Consider the following 19,479-nt stretch of genomic DNA (forward strand, 5'->3'; position numbering starts at 1 on the left):
GATCTGGACGCAATCAGACAGGTTCCCCTGATGTTGTGCCCCCTGGAACTTCAGGTCCGACTGCAGAGCCCGCATATGCCATCAGGCATGGTCCACCAGCAGGATGCCATCAGGCCCAGCAGTCAAAAGGTCATCCTGACCGAAACTCAGGATAGAGGCTGAAAGATCAGAATCATAGCTCGAATATCCCGGACTTGCTGTCTGGGTAGATAGACCCGAAACTGCGTCATGTCCAGAACTGCTCCGATGAAGAGGAGCTTCTGAGAGGGAGTCAGGTGCGACTTCAGCATGTTGATGGAGAACCCCAGCGAATGCAGGAGGTCGGCTGTAATATGGAAGTGGGAGACGACAGCCTGGGGCAAGCCCGCCTTCAACAGGCAGTCATCGAGATAGGGGAAGACTGGAACCCCTGATTTGCGCAGATGAGCTGCGACCACCGCCATCACCTTCGTGAACACCCGAGGGGTGCTGGTAAGGCCAACGGGGAGCACGGTACACTGAAAGGGCTTGTGGCCTACCGTGAACTGCAAATATTGCCGGTGGGTCGGCAGGACGGGGATGTGAAAATAGCCATCCTGCAAGTCCAACGCTACCATCCGATCTCAAGGGTCGAGGGCAGACAGGACCTGAGCTAGCGTCAACATTTTTAACTTCTCCTTCCGGAGAAAGCGGTTGACATTTCTGAGATCCAAGATTGGACACAGGCCTTTGTCCTTCTTGGGCACCAGCCAGTAGTGGGAGTAGCAACCACAACCTACTTCTAGGGCAGGAACTCGCTCAATGGCTCCCTTGGCCTAGAGAGCCATAACTTCTTGTTGGAGAAGGGCCAGATGATCCTCTGACATGCGATGGTACTGAGGTGGCATGGCTGGGGGTGTAGTCTCGCAGGGGAGGGAGTAGCCCCTTCTGACTATCTGCAAAACCCTTCTATCTGACGTGATGGTGAGCCAGTGGGGGAGGTGATGGTGAATCCTGCCACCCACTGGCGATTGGTGGCCCTGGAAGGTTGGACTAGGAGAGTTTGGAGGCTGCTGCTGAAGGGGCAGTGGTGGACTGGCCCGCACGCAGGCTCCCAGACCCATGACGTTGAGTCCCACGTCCCCGGACGCGCAGGGGCTGAACAGCTTGCGCCAGCCTGTGGCCCCGAGAAAAACATGGTGGGGCACCCCTTCCGTAGCCACGAAAGAGGCGAAAGGCAGACTGCACAGGGCGACTGGTCGAGAGGCCCAAGGATTTGGCCGTAGCCTGTGAGTCCTTGAAGCGCTTTATTGCTCTGTCTGCCTTGTCGCCGAACAGGCAACGGCCATCAAAGGCCATAGGGTAGCTTGGACATCCCCAGAAAAGCCAGCCAATCTCAACCAGGCGTAGCATCGAAGGGCTACTGACGTTGAAAATCATTCTACCTATCGAGTCGGCAGTCCCCAGTCCACAGCGTATGGTAAAGTTTGTTGCGTCTCTCCCCTCTGCAACTACCTAGGAGAGCACTGCCCAGGTCTCCTCCGGGCACTGGGGCAGCTCCTGTGCCACCGTATCCCACATATAGTGGGTTTAACAGCCCAACAGACATGCGATGTTTACCGACTGCAGTTCCAAGCTGGAGGAAGAAAACATCTTCTTCCCAAGATGGTCCAACTTTTTGAAATCCCTATCAGGTGGTGTGTTAGGGAATGCGCCTTTGGATGGGGAGGCTTGGACCACCAAGCTACCAGAGGTGGGGTGTTGAGAGAGGAAAGTGTGGTCGCCCGGGGCCGGGCAATCATCCTTTCCCTGTGTTGGGCCTGGACCAGGTGCCCAAAAGGATGTCGGTTAGGGCTTCATTGAACGGCAGCAGGGGCTCAGAAGAGCTCAACGCGGTGTCGACCGATGCCACCTTTCGAAGCGCAGGGGCACTGCTGACGTAAAACTTTCCTGATACAGTGACGCCTGGAGGGAATTCTAAGCTAATTGTCTCTTTCAGATTTACAGTTTAAAAAAAAAACAATGCAGTCAAGGTTAGTGATAGTCATATCTGGAATCTTAGTCGTGTCCATGGTGGAAGCAGGTAGAGGTTCTGTAACAAGAAGCAGAAATATACCAGAACAATTAATTGGTTTGAATACATATTTCCATGAATGTCTGAACTGAGTAAGCTGAAAAGAATATGCCAGTGAACCATTACATTTGAAATTTTACTTTGTCCCTTTGTTTGCATTAGAAAGTTTATATTGTTTAAATGAATGTGTACTTAATTGCTCGTCATTCCTTTGTTTTTAGGTATTTTTTGTAAAAGAAGAACATGTGTAATTTATGCAGTAATTTTGCATCACCTCCTGTATTCCACAAACTAGTACACGATGACTGAAGCAGGAAAAGTACCATAGGTGAAACTGAGTTGGTGGCTGAGGTGAACAAACTTTATCACTTGCAGTTTTGTGCGACTCATCTTTTTTGGCACATTATAGTCACAAAGCTTTGAAGCACAGCAATAAACAGTAAACCAGTGGCTCATTCCAGTTTTATTATGTGGTCTTGAAGCAAACAAACTATTGAATTCAAAAGTTAATGCTCAGCAGTCAAGCATTTTGATAATACTTTATAAACAGATATTTTATTTAAAAAAAACAACAGAATATTTATTCCAAGTTATTTACACATGTTTGTTTATATATACACACACACACACAATGAACATGTATACGAAAAAAGTAGTCCTGTGGTAAACAGCCTTTAAAATGGGGGGGAAAACTCTGGGACCAATAACAGAGGAATCTACCTCGGAACAGACATAACATCTATATTCCTTGTAATGTTATTTAAAACCCACGAAAACAGGATTTAATAGTTTATAGGAGATGATGATCCAGTGAAACAGAAACTTCAACAGTTCTGTGACTTATTAAAATGTAGCAGTCTGGTACAAGTATTACTCAAAACTAAAATATCTTAATTATGTCCCACCCTGAGCAGTTCTAGGTTATACACATGCTAAATCCCGCACTGTGTGATTGTATTGGCTACAGAGAGACAAAGGTGGATACAAATTTGTACAAAGTGCAGCCTTTGTTTTGGCACCACAAATTGAAACAGGAGATTGCTTGCATTTATGACTCCGAAAACCAAGATGCAAATGGTATTCCAAGACAGAGAACAGTTGCTTTTAACACCCTCAGAAGAAAAAGGACAGAACAAATAAATATCAACAATTAAACATTGTCATAAACATTAGTATTCCTTGGTTTTTAAAAAGGTAAAACCGCTGAATGATTAAGGTTTCTAGTTCCTGTTTTTTAAATTGCTGGTGACCCTAACAAAAATGGATTTCTGCAGGTTATTTCCTAAACCTTAATTTCGTGTTATTTACCCGCAAAAATGATTGAGACCCTCGGAAACGGTAGTTAAAGGGTGTGAAAATAACAGGAATTTGTACGGGCCATTGTAACCGAGGCCTTAGTCAGAGGGTATTCGAGACCAGCAAAATCAATAAACTGCTTAAGTGGGGAGCTACCTCAGCCTGCACCTCTTCAGAGCTTGCACTACACTAAAGGAGTTTTGATAGAGCCAGAAATTAACATCATTGTTGTAAGCATGCCCTGAAGACCACTATTTCTGATGTCACACCAACATATTAAAACAAGACAGTTACAGGATGCAAACAACAAAATATGCCACCAAATCACAGTTAGTCTTTGGGCACAGATATACTTTCTCCCTGATCGAAAAACACACAAAACCATGACTCAACCATGAGCATGTCTCTGTAATGTGCTATTAATGTTTGAGAAAATAATTTGAAGCAAGTCAAATATCCACATTTTCACATAAAATGCAAACCTGCAGCTGAACAAGTAAAATTGTCCTTCTTGAACATATACTAATGACATTTTTAACGTTTGAAGTATCAAGTTCCTCATCCTTATAAATATTAAAAACCTAAAAAGAAACCTTGATATGAACATCCTAAAGGCTCAGCACCTCTTTGCCATGTTATTTTAGTGACATAGCAAAAATAACAGTTTCATGGCTATTAATGTTCTTAAGAATTAATATTTCGTTTGGGAGCTTTCAATGTCAATAGCAGGAGCCTGCATACTTGCCACCGCTTCATAAATAAGCACTTTAATTTGCATTTGCTATTTTAGCAATGAATGTGTTCGTGTCAGGTAAACACCTAATAGACGAAGTGCAGAAGCATTGGTCAAACTCTCGAGAGCGTTAAGATCACAAGATTCCATTTGTTTTCCTTTTCAAATATAGCTAAGTGCCTATCTTACAATCAATAATAGACTTGGTGCGTCCTCCAAGTTTGAAGGAAAACTCGGATCCACCAGAGAAACCGATGACGTTGTAGATTTCATGAAATCAAAATGCTGCTATCTTGCTTGCTTCACGCACACCACTTAGGTAAGCTCCTGTTACGGTCTGCGGAAAGTGTCTATTTGTAGCCTGTAAAAATAACATAAAAAAATATAGGTGTTACAAGCAAAAAGCAAATAAGATTTAATTTTTCAAAATAAATTAAACATATGTCAAAGTATTATAACCAAACCTAACCACAACTTCACTTTTCGCTTTGTTTTTTTTATTGAACTTGTGTTTTTGGGCATATACTACATGCATAATGGCAAACCACCACGGGCGGCCAATCCCTGCACGGGTGGCAATCCCTAGACTGCAGCACATTGCATTGGGCTGTATGCAGTGGGGTTGGCAAGGCTGTCTGGCCCGAGGACATGTGCTGCGGGATTTGGGCACAGAGCATGTGCCTTACATGCCATGGACCCCTATGAGAGGGAGCTCGCCCACAACATGCACGGGTATCGCTCGCAGCAGACGGCGGGGGTGGGGAGCCAGATTCCCCCTTGACGGGCAATGGCCCCTGTGTTGGGTCTACCAAACTCCGCAACAAAGCAGCCACACTAAACAGTCATCCTCTACCTTTTCATTAGTTTTCACTTGTCTCATTCTCTGCTCCTCCACCAGCGCACATTCCTCCAAGTTTTTCAATCATGCATTGAGTAATGGGCCCACATTCGCTATCCAGTGGATGGCAGTGCTCTCTTTTGCCAAAAGGAACCCCAACTGAACAAAATACTTTTGCATTTTACTGTCCCTTGGGATGGGGCAATTCCTAAAATACACTGTTTGACTGAGGGCTCAAGTGGATCCTCCATACATTCTGCAGTTGATCAGTAACATCCCTCCAATAGGTCACTGCCTCTGGACAGTTCCATGCCATTGCAGGAGACTGGCTTTTTATGTAGTGTATCAAAATGAAGTACACTATGTAGAAAGTCCAGACAACCCTTATTGGCTTACAGGTCTGAAATTAATAATCCCAAATTCTCTCTTTTTGGTAGTGTGGGTGAGCAGTTTCGGCTTTTCAGAGAGTAGTGTTAAACATTTATGGTACACACCGTGTCAATAAATGAGAGACACGTTCAAGAAGTAACTTGAGTCCAATTTGTAAAATTATATAAAAATGTGTGTTACTTTTCTACACCAAGATCGGAATTAGGTAAGTACTTTAGACGTTATCAATTTATACGGAAAAAACAATAAAAAAAGGACACCTGTAAGATTTGAGGCATGAGCCTCGAACGAGGCAATGTTATCCTATGGGGAAAACATTCACTGCATAGGCAAACTTACAGACAACTTAGAGGACTGTTCTTCTGGACCTTAGGTAAGTAGGGGCCAAGATTCAAGAAAGCACCATGAAACAGGTCAAGTTTACCAGCCCTGGGGTGTCCGGGTGCAAAGGCGCTGTACACAGTGGTAGCCTCAAACGCTACACACTAAAGTCAATGGGGACAAGAGCCAGTAGGGGGTCTTGGGGGCCTCAGGACGACAGAGCACCTTTGGTTTACTTGAGCCTGGGCTTGGGTGCAGATGTGCTTTGTCTAGTGGGTCGGTGAATTAGAGGCTCTCATGGATCCCAGTGTACCTACAGAAGAGGGAAAAGAAATACAACAGGGCCACTCTCGGTGTGAAGCTGGCCTCTATTGAAGTCCCTTGACATGCAGGTAAGTTTTGGCGATGGTAGTGTCCTGACTGAACACAAAAAAGACTCTGTCCTTGAAACTGGCTATGGTACCCTGGGTATTGAGGCAGGGGGCACCTGAGGGTCTTGACATCTCCCAACTTGGTGGGGAGACAAATCTGACCTCAAGGATCTTCAAAGTTCTTCTTCTGGGGCACTGCTCCCTCAGTGCGATTGGGGGTTGACATAACGCTCTACTGGTCAGATGCAGTCGGTGCCTGCTGGTGCAGGGAAGTCGCTCTTCACTCCAAGTGAAATGTTGCTGGGTCGATAAAATGCTGGGCAGACATCCAAGGGTTTGGGGAGGCTGTTCTGCTTCTGGACGAGTCAGTGTCAGTGATTGTCAGGAGAGCAGCAGCCAGGCAGGGTTTTGCAGCAAGTTAGGTAATGCACCACAGTTGAATGAATGAATGATTGTTTCATCTATAACACACAACTACTCAGGAGGGTGTCCCGCAATGTTTAGGTGACTCAGAGCAGGCATGGACCACTGATCTATCATCACGAAGTCTGAATAAGAAAGCCTTCAGTGCTTTTTTAAATCTAGCTTAATCCAAAATGGATCTCATGTTCAGGCAGCTGATTCCACATACCAGCTGCTTTTACAGAGATGGAAGAGACGCCCCTTTATTGCCTTTTGAAACGGGGAACCACGGTCCGGCTTTGCTGGAATTCATGGGTCTTCCAGGAATGTATTCCTTAAGGCTTTCATTAAGGTAACTAGGCCCCTTGTTTTGGAGGGCTTGATGCGTCAGGGTCAATGCTTTGTATATTATATTTTTTCGATATGTGTGTGAGTGAATTCTCTCCAGAAATAATGATACAGATGTATATTTCTGTATTTTATACAGAAGGCAAAGCCATATTCTGCATAACTTGTAATCGCTGGATCAGATATTCCAGAACGCCCAGATATAACGCACTGGCATAGTCCAGTCTTGAAAGAATCAATGCCCTGACTACTGTAACTTGGGCATCATGTGCAAGCAAGTGAAGAAACTTCTTCCGCATGCGAAAAATACAGAAGCCCATTTTCACTACTGCTCATACCTAAGCCTCAAATTAAAGTTGGACATAAAACATGACTCAAATTCCTGGCTACCGACAATGGAGGAGGGGGAATCGTATTGGGGCAAGCTCCTACCCATCCTGCAAGGGAGTTCAGTCCAAACAACAAGATTTAGGTTTCATCAGGATTGCACTGTAATTTATTGGCCTTCAGCCAGTCTAGCAGTGCTACCATGCAACGGGCAAATGGGGTCTTTTCATTTATAAAATCCCCATCATAAATGAGCAGGAGTTGGGTATCACCTGCATATGAGATGACCTTGAAATGATTCAACCAAATATGCCAAAGGATTCATGTAAATTTTGAAGAGTGCGAGACCTACGGAGGAGCACTGTAGCACTCCCCACTACAATCTTTTTTGTCATGATGCATACGGTTGCATCCAAACCACCTGCTCAAGTCTCTAAATGAAAGAGCCTAGCCAACTTATGGCAGAGCCCGTCACACCTATATGTTCTAACCTGTGCAGCAGGATGATATGATCTACCGTATCAAATACGGATGCCGGGTCCAAAAGCATCAGAGCCACATTAAGGCCAGAGTCCAGACTGGTTTTAATGGACTCAGAGAGCTCTGATAGTGTGGTCTTTGTGCTGTGACAGGCTCTAAACACTGATTGGGCAGGATGAAACAAGTTTTTCTCAGTCAGAAAGGTGGTAAGCTGTTGGTTCACCCACCTTTCTAAAACTTTGCGGCTAATGGGAGCAGAGAGACTAAAATTAACCAGAGAATCAGGGTCAGCATTGGCCTTTTTAAGCAGAGGAATTACAGTAGCTCTTTTCCAGTCCTCTGGTAGGACACTTGAATGAAGAGCAATGGCAAATAACTCCTGATATAATGAGGTAATAATATCTGATATGGACCTCAGGATATGAGGAGGTATAGGATTCAATGGAGATCTAGACTTACAGTTAGCAAAGGAGGCTATCACTTCCTCCAAAGACGGGCCTGGAAGGAAGCCAAGTTCAAGTGTGGAATGGGACTGGCTAAGTCTCTTATTCCAGGTTCCCGGAGTGCATTATTCGCCCCCATTAAATTAGACTGAATTTTGAGGATAAAAGACAAGCGCATAGAGACTGGCTTGGTTCCAGCGGGGAGATGTAAATTTAGTGTTAGTAAATGTAGTCACAATTCTAAAACTCTCCTTCCCGTCATTGTCAGGCTCCTCAATGCATTGCGTGTTAAAGGTGCTACAGGACCTCTTGAGATTTCTATGATAAACTTTGAGGGCCCTTTTGTAGCGAGTTTCATCTGATTCAAGGTAGTAATGTCGCCAGACTCTTTCCTACATTGTGCACGCAGCCCTTTCCAGAGCAGATTCCTGCGAAACCCAGAATGCTTAGCTGGTAGTAGTAGCCTTTTTACAAGCCGTAAGAGGAGCTACAATATCAGCCTCCCTCCTAAGTCAGGAACTAATAACACTATTCCACTTCCCAGCAGAATCTGGGACTACTGGTATGGGATCCAGCAAAGTGCTCCTTAAGTCAGCCATAGAAACCTTATTTCAGCATTTTTTTTAGCATTTTAAGGCAAAGAGGATCAGGGTGCATTTAGGCAATCAAAGTGGCAAGAAAAAGGCAATAGGAAATGGTCTGACCATGTCACTGGCTGGGGGGGCGTTCACATTTTGATGACACATTTAATGGTATGCTATTGATCACATGACCAGCTCTACAGGTGGGCCCGGTAGTGGCTTGCACTAAATTAAGAGAGAGTAGCGTTTCCACCAAGTGTATAGTTAGAGGGTCCTCAGCCTTGTCTACATGAACGGTAGAGTCCCCAAGCATGGTGAAATTGGCACAGAAAATGCATTTCGGGGGCAATGCTTGGTCGAGGGAGACAAGAAAATCCCCTTCACATCCTGGGGGCTGATAAACCAAAGCCCCAGAGAAAGAATGTTGTCTGTCAATAGAAAAGCTAAATCCCAAAGCTTCTGATTCAGTCAACACATCAATATTAAAGACTTTGCATTTGTAAAACATTTTATAAATAAATTCTACCCAACTACTTCTCACCCTATCTAAATGGGCACATACATAGGTCTCAGGCATGTCTAACTGCAAATTAGGACAGGCATCCTCTCCCTCATCAAGATTTCTGTAATAAATAACAAGTCCAGGGTCTCATCTTTTAACAAGTCATAAATATCAAGAGCACGTTTGTGCAAAGAGCGAACATTAATCAGTGCCACCTTCAGTTCTGATGGACTATTCCTAGAGATTGCCCTGTGATTTACTTTGTGGTTCAAAGGGTGAAGGCTATGCTTATAGCTACTGCATGAGATAAGGCCAACACAATTTAACAAGAAGAGACTTCACATCTTCGAGTTTACCCCTCATACCTTTTAGTTCCACCGACATGTTGGTACTAATTAAGCCACCATCTGCATTAAAACCAGCATACTGGCTGCCGCTGGCCGGGAAGCAGATGGGCTTGCCTTAGGGGTGGCTCATCTGTGCTGCAGCCATATAAATTGGGGAAAGCTCCTCCTGATCAGTTAAAAAGCACTATAATGCGCCAGGCACAAGATAGAGTCACTTTGGTACTTTGGCCTTTGTCTTCTTTCAGGCAGACTAATCTTAGTTCCTGGTGTCAGGGGGCCACCAAAATACTAAATGTAGAGGCATTAAAGAGGTGAAGGCTAGTAGCCAATGGGCTAGTTACTGCTGGAGTCACTACACCCCCTATATGACCACTTCCTGTGGGAAGTGGGCATAACCTTGTCACAGAGTATCTAATTCCACAAAAAAAAACAAGATGGTGGAACCCTTCTTTCGTGGAGCACCTTAGGGGTGGGACTCACCAGGAGGTGCAACATGCCACTGTATAGCTAATTTCCCTCCTGTGCTGTGTCAAATTGGCCTCAGGGTAGGGGGTGACATCTCAGAGTTCTGGGGGAAGCAAGGTTCGCATATCAAATGTGGCAGGGACTTTGCAGCCCCTGGCCTTAATATGCTAAATCACTAGCCATCCTGCCTCAAGAGGAGTGAACACCTTCCTCCGGAGAAGGCATCATTTCTGACCTCAGAGAGCATGGGCTCTCACGTGCAGGTGGTCAGAAGCTCATCTGTGTTGGGAGGCTGGGCAATACCAGCCAGCTAGCACCCAAGATGCTGGTAAGTTTTTCAGGGGCCACCTCTAAGGTGCCCTCTGGGTGCATGTCATAAAAAATCTAGTATGGGCAACAGTACAGATTTATTAAGACAAGGTGTTTGATACCAAACACCATAGGTTTCAGTACAGCCATCAAGTAGCTGGGGATCTCGTAATGACCAGTGCCTAGTACATATACTTAAGATGGCTTCCTTGTTCACTTGTACAATCTAGTAATGGAACTAGACAGCACAGGTGCATAGCTGCTCATGCAGATATGTCCTCACATGCAATATGATGCTCCCTGCCTTAGGGCTATAAGGCCTTCTGTAGGGATAACTGACAAACTGGAATGGCATGGTGCGCAAAAACACGATGGATTTAGGCCCAGATCTCTGTACTGGGGTGAATGTGTGGCATTGTTCTGCATTCTGTTCATCAATTGTTCTTTTTACATTTGCCATCAATGATAAGCAGTGACCTAGGCATGACACACAGTGAGTGAGCCTTGCTGTGTTTTCACACATGGTTTGTACCATGTCTCACAGCCTGCAATGGAAGCCTGCATGCAATTTGTATGGGTGTCCCTCAGGGTGGCATAATACATGCTGCAGCCCTTAGGGACCCTCTTTAGTACCTATGCCCTAGGTACCAGAGGCACCATTTACTAGGGACTTACAGGGGTGCTAAAGTGTGTGCCAATTGTAACACAATTAGACCATTTACCTTACACTGGCAAGGACGCCTGCTTAGCAGGGACCCAGTGCACATCAATCAAAAAACATCACTACCAGTGACAAAGAGAGGGGGAAACCATGGAAAAAGGGGACCTTTCCCACGACCATATGCAAGAAATCCGCCAGTTTTGACTTGCATTTGGGGCGCTCATCAGGCCCAAGGTGAAGATGAGATGCAATCTAGTGGGTGTACGATAAATGCCATGAAGCACCTAGAAATGGGGCATGGCTTAAGAGCCGATGAGGATGGACGCGCGAGCCGAGAGCTCCGCGCCGACCCCACCGATTATCCTGAGTTGGAAGCCAGGAGTAGCAACTAAAGAGCATGGGACCACTTTTTGCTGACCCTGGGAGTTGCAGGAGGCGGTAGTAAAAGACGATCGACTCCCCGCTGGCGGTGGGAGGTTGGCCGACATTTAGAGCCCGACCAGCGTATTCCCAAAATTGCGCTGGAAGCAGTAATGCAGAGCTTGTAAGGCGGCCGGAGGCTGGAACGGGAGGAGCCCTGGAAGATCAGGGGGCTCGGCGGAAGGCGGCTGGCAGTGCTCGCCTCTGTGTCCAGCGGGGGCCCTGGGGAGCCAACTGAACGGGGCCTCTGAGTCGAGAAAGCCATGAAGGCTGGTTGGGCCAAGGAGGAGCTCAGGTGTGCGACGGATCGTGGAGATGAGCGGAGGGGGCAGACGAGCAGCCCGCCGCAGTACTGGGGAGTGGCGACATAAGCGAGGGCCTGACGGTGCCTCTATTACCTGGCTGGCCTGCACTGGAGGTGCCGCAGTACGCAGTTTCCCTTTCCTGTGACGGATTGAGTGTCGAAGTCTGATGTGCTTTGCATGCATAAAAACTTTGTTTTCTGCCTGTAAGTTCACTTGACTCTATGGTGCCTCCCCAATTTGAGCGTCTGCTGGGATCAGACGAGATCCATTGTGTACAGCAGCGTATAGCCGCTCAAAGACCTGGCCGCCATCTTGGACGAGCCGGCGGGTGGCGATCCCGTGACTGGGGGCAGAGTGACGTGTACGGCTAGCGCTGTCTGAAGTGGTGGGGCCCTGCTAACTGTGTCGGGTCGTTACCGCTTCTGTCTTTGGCGGGACCCCCGGGCTGCGGACGGAGCAGGGACTGCACAAGCATGAGTGAGGTGAGTGCCGGATTATCTACTGAAGTGCGCGAGAGCGTGGTGGATTGTGGAGGCGAAAAGAGTCGGCGGAGGGACGGCCTGTGATGGCTTGGTGGCACCTCCACTGCCCGGGTTCTGGTCTGTGGCCTTTCCTCAAGGTCCCGTGGGCAGGCACGGCCGCCAGCTTGGTTGTGTCGGCAGTCGGCTGACGCAGTGATTGAGGACGAGTGGATGTGCATCCTCGGGGGCGACTGGAGAGGGCCTCCGGGACTGCCACAAACAGGGAGGTGCAGGCTGAAGGTGCGAGGCGGCTGGGCGAAGCACCGCAGACACTCCTGTCATTGCAGGATCTCTCTGGCTGGTCTAGGACCATTAGTGACCTTGCATCACCTATTCTTCCTGAACGTTTGCCCTGTGGCCAAGGCTATACCAATGAAGTGAGCCATACCACAACAGTGGCGGGTGTCAGTGGAGACCCGAGAGGGGGGAAAAGGATAACTAAGAGGAGAGATACTGTTGGGGGACTGCCATGGTTGCACCACGAACAGGGGACACTGTGTAAGACAAATAGAGGGCTTTATGACAGTGCTCTACACCTGGGATGCTGGCACCTACTGGAATTGCTGATTGAAGGACTTGGCCATAGCCGGGAGTCCTTGAAGTGCTCCAACGCAATGTCTGCCTTGTTGCCAAAAAGGCGAATGCCATCAAGGGCATGTCCATCAAGGTGTTCTGGACATCCCCTGAGAAGCCAGTAGTCCTCAACCAGGAGTGGTGCTGAAGAGTCACCGTTGTTGAAATCGACCTGCCCAGTAATTCGGCGGTATCCAGCCCACAACGTATGGTGAACTTCGCTGCAACTCTCCCGGTCGCAATCGCCTGGGGAAATAACTGTCTGGGCCTCCTCTGGACAGTTGGGCAGCACCTGCGCAACCTTGTCCCACAGAGAGTGGGTATGACGCCCAAGAGGCATGCAGTGTTCACCGACTGCAGCCCTAAGCTGGCAGATGAAAACAGTTTCTTACCAAACTGATCCAGCTTCTTGGATTCCCTATCCGGAGGTGCGGTAGGGACCGCGCTCTGGGAAGCCGAGGCTCTCAGGGGTGGGGTGTTGGGTAAGGAAGAGGGGGTCGCCCGGAGTTGGCGATGGTGTCGGACCACGTTCCTATCCACAGGAGCCCCTGTGTTGGGCCTGGACCAGGTGCCCAAAAGAACATCTGTCAGTGCTTCATTAAAAGGCAGCAAGGGCTCCAAAGAGGTAGCCCCCGGTTGGAGCACTTCTGTCAGGAGGTTAGTCCTGACGGCCACCGTAGGGAGTTCGAGGTGGAGAGCCTTGGCTGCCCTGAGCAAAACCACTGCGTAACTGGCTCCCTCCTCCATAGCCACAGTAGGAGGAGACAGCATGCCAGGGTCAGGTGAGGTATCAAGACCACTTGCTTCCCCCAAATCCTCTGCCCAGTCCGCATCATAAGCACAGTCCTGTGCTAGAGGGTCCTCAGACCCCTCCCAGTCCTCCCCTTCCTCCGAACTCTGTGAAACAGGCTCATAATACGGAGGACGGACATAGGGCACAAAAGGGCCCATCGGCGTCCGGCGTCGTCAATCTGGCACTGTGTCTGGGGACGACGTCCTCCCGATAAGCGGGCGACATCGGAAGCTGTGCCGGGGAGACCGGCGCCGGTGGAGGTGTCACGAGGTCAACCAGCATTGATCGAGGTCCAATCATGGATACTTGGGGGGGGCGTCTGGGCCGGAGCCGCCGGCGACACCGGGGCCGCCAGAGATGGTAAAGCAGGACCCCCCATCGGGCCCGCGGGGCCAGCAGGCGCACCTGCGGGGCCAGACGGCCCAAAGAGTTGGGCCATGGCAGCAAGAAATTCTTGCACCTGAGCAGGCGTCGCCCCCACATCCGGAAAGGGGGGGTAGACTGGAGGCGATGTCGCAGGCTCCTTAGGAGCAGCGGGGGTGGCATGGCCCGCACCCTCAGCCGGGTCATGCGACGGGCAAGGGGAAGTCGAAGAGCGACGATGCGCCTCAACTTCTTCTTGGAATGCTTCGACTGAACTGTATGCCATTGTAAGGTCTAATACAGCATAGAATTCCCCCTTTGGCGAAAAAGCTCCTATAAAAACTCACTTAAAGACTCAGAATTGTGATTCTAGATCCAGTTTAACTCTGCTGACTTTGAGAAATATTCTATTAGCACTACTACATAGATCTTCACCCGAGTCCATCCGTCATTTGGACCTTACACATTCATTGCTACACTGTGAAGCGGGATCGCCAGAAATTCCAACCACAGTACAGGCACTCTAGATCAGTACTTCCCAAACATTTTAGAACCACAACCTAATTTTTAGGCTGACAAAATGTGACCTACCTAACTTTAATGGACACGAGGCGGGCGATTTGAAATTTTTTTTTAGAATTCTTTTTATTAAACATATGCTTCAGACATTATGCAGTGTGATACATAGACAAAATGGAGTGTAACATACAGAAGGTTGATGAGCTCCCACTTCTATGTTTTTTATGTAACTACTAAAGCACCGTGTGGTAGTGCTCCGTCATTTACAAACAGCACATTTTCCATTAAAATGGCCGGTAAATTTGCACAGACAATGTTTTACTGATAAAACTATATTGCAGACAAATGATAATGTGTTGGAATCTGGTTTCAATGAATATTTATCATTTGTGCACAACCTAGCAATGTCTCTTCATTTGTTTAGATCTTATTTAAATCTTTGTGCGCATCACATGCAAAATGTTTAAAAAAAACAATTTACTAGCTGCTGACTGTGTACAGTTAATTTACAGGTATTTACATTTTATTGTGTTACAAAAATGACATCCTACAGGCTTTCCTTTCACACCCCCTGTACTCCAGCAAGATTGTCACATAATTCACGTCACTTTTCTTTTTCTGACTGCAAATTAAACACCAACACCAACATACCCTGACATTCAACTTCTGACTTTGAAAAGCAGCAAATGTGACAAGATAAATAGAGAATTTAAATGCATATTTATCTATTGCTTAGTCTTACGCAACCAACCAAAAATCTGCTCACAAACCATCAGTGGGTCACGACCCACATTTTGGAAACCCTGCTCTACATGGATTCAGCAACTTGCCAGAGATGCAGTAGTGTTCACAACTCTGCATACACATCTTGAATTCTGCTGTTGCACCCCGGTGCCCTACATGAGGCACACTAATAGTTTTCTTGGGAATGGAGTCTGGAGGTACAAAACATTCCCCCTTCATCACAAAGGAACAAGTAACCTACTGTTGATAACACCTTATCTGGTAGAGACTATATCCAGCCACAGATTCCTTACCTTTTGAATTTCCCTGGATTCATAAGATTTTTCGTGAGCAGTACCACTGCATGCTGGAAGGTGGTGTCGTTCAGCTCCGAAACGCTCTGCGTCTGCACCAGAAGTGAAATGCGATCTATATAGGTTGCACCCAGGCGCGCTGCGTTAGTATATTTTAATGAGGTTTCACGCCAGAAGTGTGAAGCCATGAAGAACACTGACCACTCCTGTAACAAAACTAGAGCACTGAAAAGGGGTTATCCCTGTCTCTAGAAATCAGTTCGCAGAACGGAGAGGATGGGTGAGTCGGTAAGGAATCTGCAGCTAGATATAATCTTTACCAGGTAAGGCATTACTGAAGGTAAGCACAAGTTACTACTTGTGTAACGATATATCTGTAAGAGACATTAGTTAGTGATAGATTCCTTACCTTAGAATATCCCCAGGCGTCAGACTGAATCCGGAAAATTTTGCGTAGCAATACCTCTGCACGCCGGAAGGCGTTGTCCGCGACTCCGCGTTCGTCGTCGGCGCCGGAATGACGTCGGAGTACTTAGACGCCGCCCATGCGCGCTGACGTTAGTTCTGATACACAGCTTTTCCGCGCCAGATACGCAGAGCCATGATAGAACCAACACTGGTGCCATGAAACTAGGGCCCTGAAAGGGGATGACCTTAACCCTAGATATCGGTTCGAAGAACGGGGAGGATGGGTGGGTCGGTAAGGAATCTATCAATAACTAATGTCTCTTACAGATATATCGTTACACAAGTAGTAACTTGTGCATCTGAAAGAGAAACGTTAGTGATAGATTCCTTACCTTAGAATAGATACCCCAGCAATACCAACCCCGGTGGTGGGTCTGCGAACCAATAATCACACCAGAAAGTCCTGGAGGACAGAACGGCCAAATAAGCCATCCCTCCGGACTTGGCTGTCCAGGCAATAGTGTCTTGTAAACGTGTGCAGCAAAACCCATGTAGCTGCCTGGCAAATGTCATGCAAGGGCACTCCTTGGCCCAGGTCAGTGGTAGTCGCCGTGGCCCGAGTGGAATGAGCCCTCAGTCCAACAGGGGGTTCCTTCTTAGCCGAGGAGTAACACGCCTGGATACACAAGATGATCCACCGCGAGATGGTCCGCTTGTACACCGCCTTTCCCTTCTTAGCGCCCACGTAACCAACAAAGAGTTGGTCATCCACCCAAACTGGCGTGTGCGATCCAGATAGAAAGAGAGCGCAAGTTTTGGGTCCAGACGGTGGAGCCTCTCTTCCTCTTTCAAGGGATTCGGAGGCGGAAAGAAGGTGGGCAAGGTAATGGACTGCCCGATGTGGAAGGCCGTGACAACCTTGGGCAGGAAAGAGGGTCTTGTCCGCAACACAACCTTGTCCGGATGAACAGAGAGGAAAGGAGGTGTAGAAGAAAGAGCCTGGAGCTCACTCACTCTCCTGGCAGAGGTGATGGCAACCAGGAAAGCAGTCTTCAAGGTAAGAATACGGAGAGGACAGTTATGGAGCGGCTCAAAGGGAGCACACATTAGGTAGGTAAGTACAAGATTCAACTCCCACTGGGGCATCACGAAAGGAACAGGAGGAAACGTGTGTGATGCCCTTCAAAAACCTATTTACAATCGGGGACTTAAACAAGGAAGGCTGATCAGGCAGCCTTAAGAAGGCGGAAAGGGCAGAAAGGTAGCCCTTGATAGTGCCCAGAGCAGAGCCCTGCTGGGCAAGAGAAAGAAGGAAGAGGAGAACCTCAGAAAGGGGTGCAAAGAGTGGATCCACAGCCTTTGCTGTGCACCATGCCACAAATCTGTTCCACCTGCAGGCGTATACTGACTTTGTGGAGGGACGCCTGGCTGCCAGAATGACATTACAGACTTCGGGAGGCAAGTCAAATGGCCTCAACTTTCGCTGCTCAATCTCCAATCTTGTAGGTGGAGACTGGACAGGTTCGGGTGGAGGACTGTCCCCTGCTGCTGCGACTGAAGGTCCTCCCGAAGAGGCAGACGAATCTGGGGATCGACTGACATGCTGAGTAGCTCGGGATACCAGTATCTTCGTGCCCAGTCCGGAGCCACAAGGATAACCTGGGCCCGGTCGCGCCTGATCTTCTTCAGCACTCTGGGCAGAAGTGGTATAGGCGGAAAGGCGTACAATAGACCGCAACTCCACTCGCGACGAAAAGCGTCTCCGAGCGAGTGCCGCCTTGGAAATTCCAATGCGCAGAACTGATGACATTGCACATTCTCTTCTGTGGCGAATAGATCTAACCAAGGCTCTCCCCACTGCTGAAAGAGGCCTTGAAGCCACGTCAGAGTTCAGACGCCATTCGTGATCCATCATGCACCGACGGCTGAGTTCCTCCGCCCTGGCGATCAGGGAACCTGCCAGCTATTAACCCACCAGGGTCACGCCCTGATGTTCCAGCCACTGCCAGAGGCGCAGAGCCTCCTGACATAGGGTCCACGACCCCACCCCGCCCTGTTTGTTGCAGTACCACATGGCGGTGGTGTTGTCCATGAACACCTGCACTACACCCCCCCGGACAGAGGGGAGGAATGCCTTTAGTGCAAGTCGGTTCGCCCGCAGCTCCAGAAGGTTGATGTGGAGCTGGGACTCTGCCGGAGACCAGAGACCTCTGATCTCCGCCTCTCCCATGTGGCCCCCCCAGCCCTTTTGGGACGAGTCTGTCACAAATACGTGCTCCGGGTGGGGTAGGGAGAGGGATCTGCCACTGACCCAATCGCGATCCGTGAGCCACCACTGCAACTGTCGTGCAGTGCCCTCCGAGATCAAGACATGGTCGGACAAGTTGCCCTGATGCTGGGCCCACTGAAACTTCAGGTCCCACTGCAGAGCCCGCATCCGCCACCGGGCGTGATGCACCAGAAGGATGCAGGAGGCCATCAGCCCCAGAAGCCGCAGCGTCAACCTGACCGAGACTCAGGATAAAGGCTGAAAGATCGGAATCAGAGCCTGAATATCCCGAACCCGCTGTTCGGGAGGATAAACCCGAAACTGCGCCGAGTCCAGAACCGCTCCGATGATGAGGAGGTTCTGAGAGGGACACAGGTGTGACTTCGACCCGTTGATGGAAAACCCCAGCAGGTGCAGGAGATCAGCCGTAGTCTGGAGGTGGCTGACGACTGTCTGGGGCGAGCCCGCCTTCAACAACCAGTCGTCGAGGTAGGGGAAGACTGACACCCCTAACCTGCGCAGATGGGCTGCGACCACCGCCAACACTTTTGTGAACACCCGTGGGGCGCTGGTAAGGCCGAAGGGGAGCACGGTAAATTGAAAGTGCTCGTGGCCTACCCTGAACCGGAGGTAACGCCGGTGGGCCGGCAGGACGGGGATGTGAAAATAAGCGTCCTGCAAGTCCAACGCTACCATCCAGTCTCCGGGGTCCAGGGCAGCTAAGACCTGAGCCAGAGTCAGCATCTTGAACTTCTCCTTTTGGAGGAAGCCGTAGGTCCAAGATAGGGCGTAGGCGACCTTTGCCCTTCTTGGGTAACAGAAAGTAGTGGGAGTAACAACCACACCCTACTTCCGGCCCAGGAACGCGCTCGATGGCCCCCTTGGCCAAGAGGGCCATGACTTCCTCTCGTAGAAGTTGCAAGTGATCCCCTGACACGCGGTGGAATTGCGGTGGCATGGCTGGATGGGTCGCCTCGAAGGGGAGGGAGTAGCCCCTTCGGACGATTTGCAGCACCCACCTGTCCGACGTGACAGTGCGCCAGTGGAAGAGGTGATGGCGAACCCTGCCCCCCACTGGCGTCACATGGGCCTGAAAGCACGGACTAGGAGGGTTTTGAGGCAGGTGCTGCGGGGGAAGGTGTGGACTGGCCTTGCCGTTGTTCCCGACCGCCGCTACGGCGGTTTCCACGGCCGCCACCGCGCTGTTGAACATTCTGCGGCACGTGGCTCGCAGCACGTGTGGGGGCGCCCCTTCTGTGGCCACAAAAGGAGCGAAAGGCACCCGTTAGCTGGCGTGGGGCCGAGAGGCCAAAGGACTTGGCCGAAGCCCTGGAGTCCTTAAAACGCTCAAGCGCATGGTCTGCCTTGTCGCCAAAGAGACAATGACATCGGCCGAAAAGTTGGCGGACCTCAACCAGGCGTGGC

The 19,479-nt window shown here is 49.1% G+C and overlaps 1 protein-coding gene across 4 annotated transcripts in view; it reads right to left on the reverse strand.

The window, feature by feature from the left end:
* Window positions 1–2,477: 2,477 nt before the first annotated feature.
* The window catches only part of KDM1B (lysine demethylase 1B), a 725,553-nt gene continuing 708,551 nt past the window's right edge, over window positions 2,478–19,479 (reverse strand). For all 4 annotated transcript variants that reach the window (XM_086965107.1, XM_086965106.1, XM_086965105.1 and 1 more), the window contains one exon: window positions 2,478–4,422. In XM_086965107.1, coding sequence (XP_086821233.1) covers window positions 4,339–4,422 — 84 coding nt within the window. In that variant the 3' untranslated portion in view covers window positions 2,478–4,338. The remainder of the gene's footprint in view (window positions 4,423–19,479) is intronic.

This window comes from Lissotriton vulgaris, chromosome 4_1, assembly GCF_964263255.1.
Source record: "Lissotriton vulgaris chromosome 4_1, aLisVul1.2, whole genome shotgun sequence".
Classification (NCBI taxonomy): domain Eukaryota; kingdom Metazoa; phylum Chordata; class Amphibia; order Caudata; family Salamandridae; genus Lissotriton; species Lissotriton vulgaris.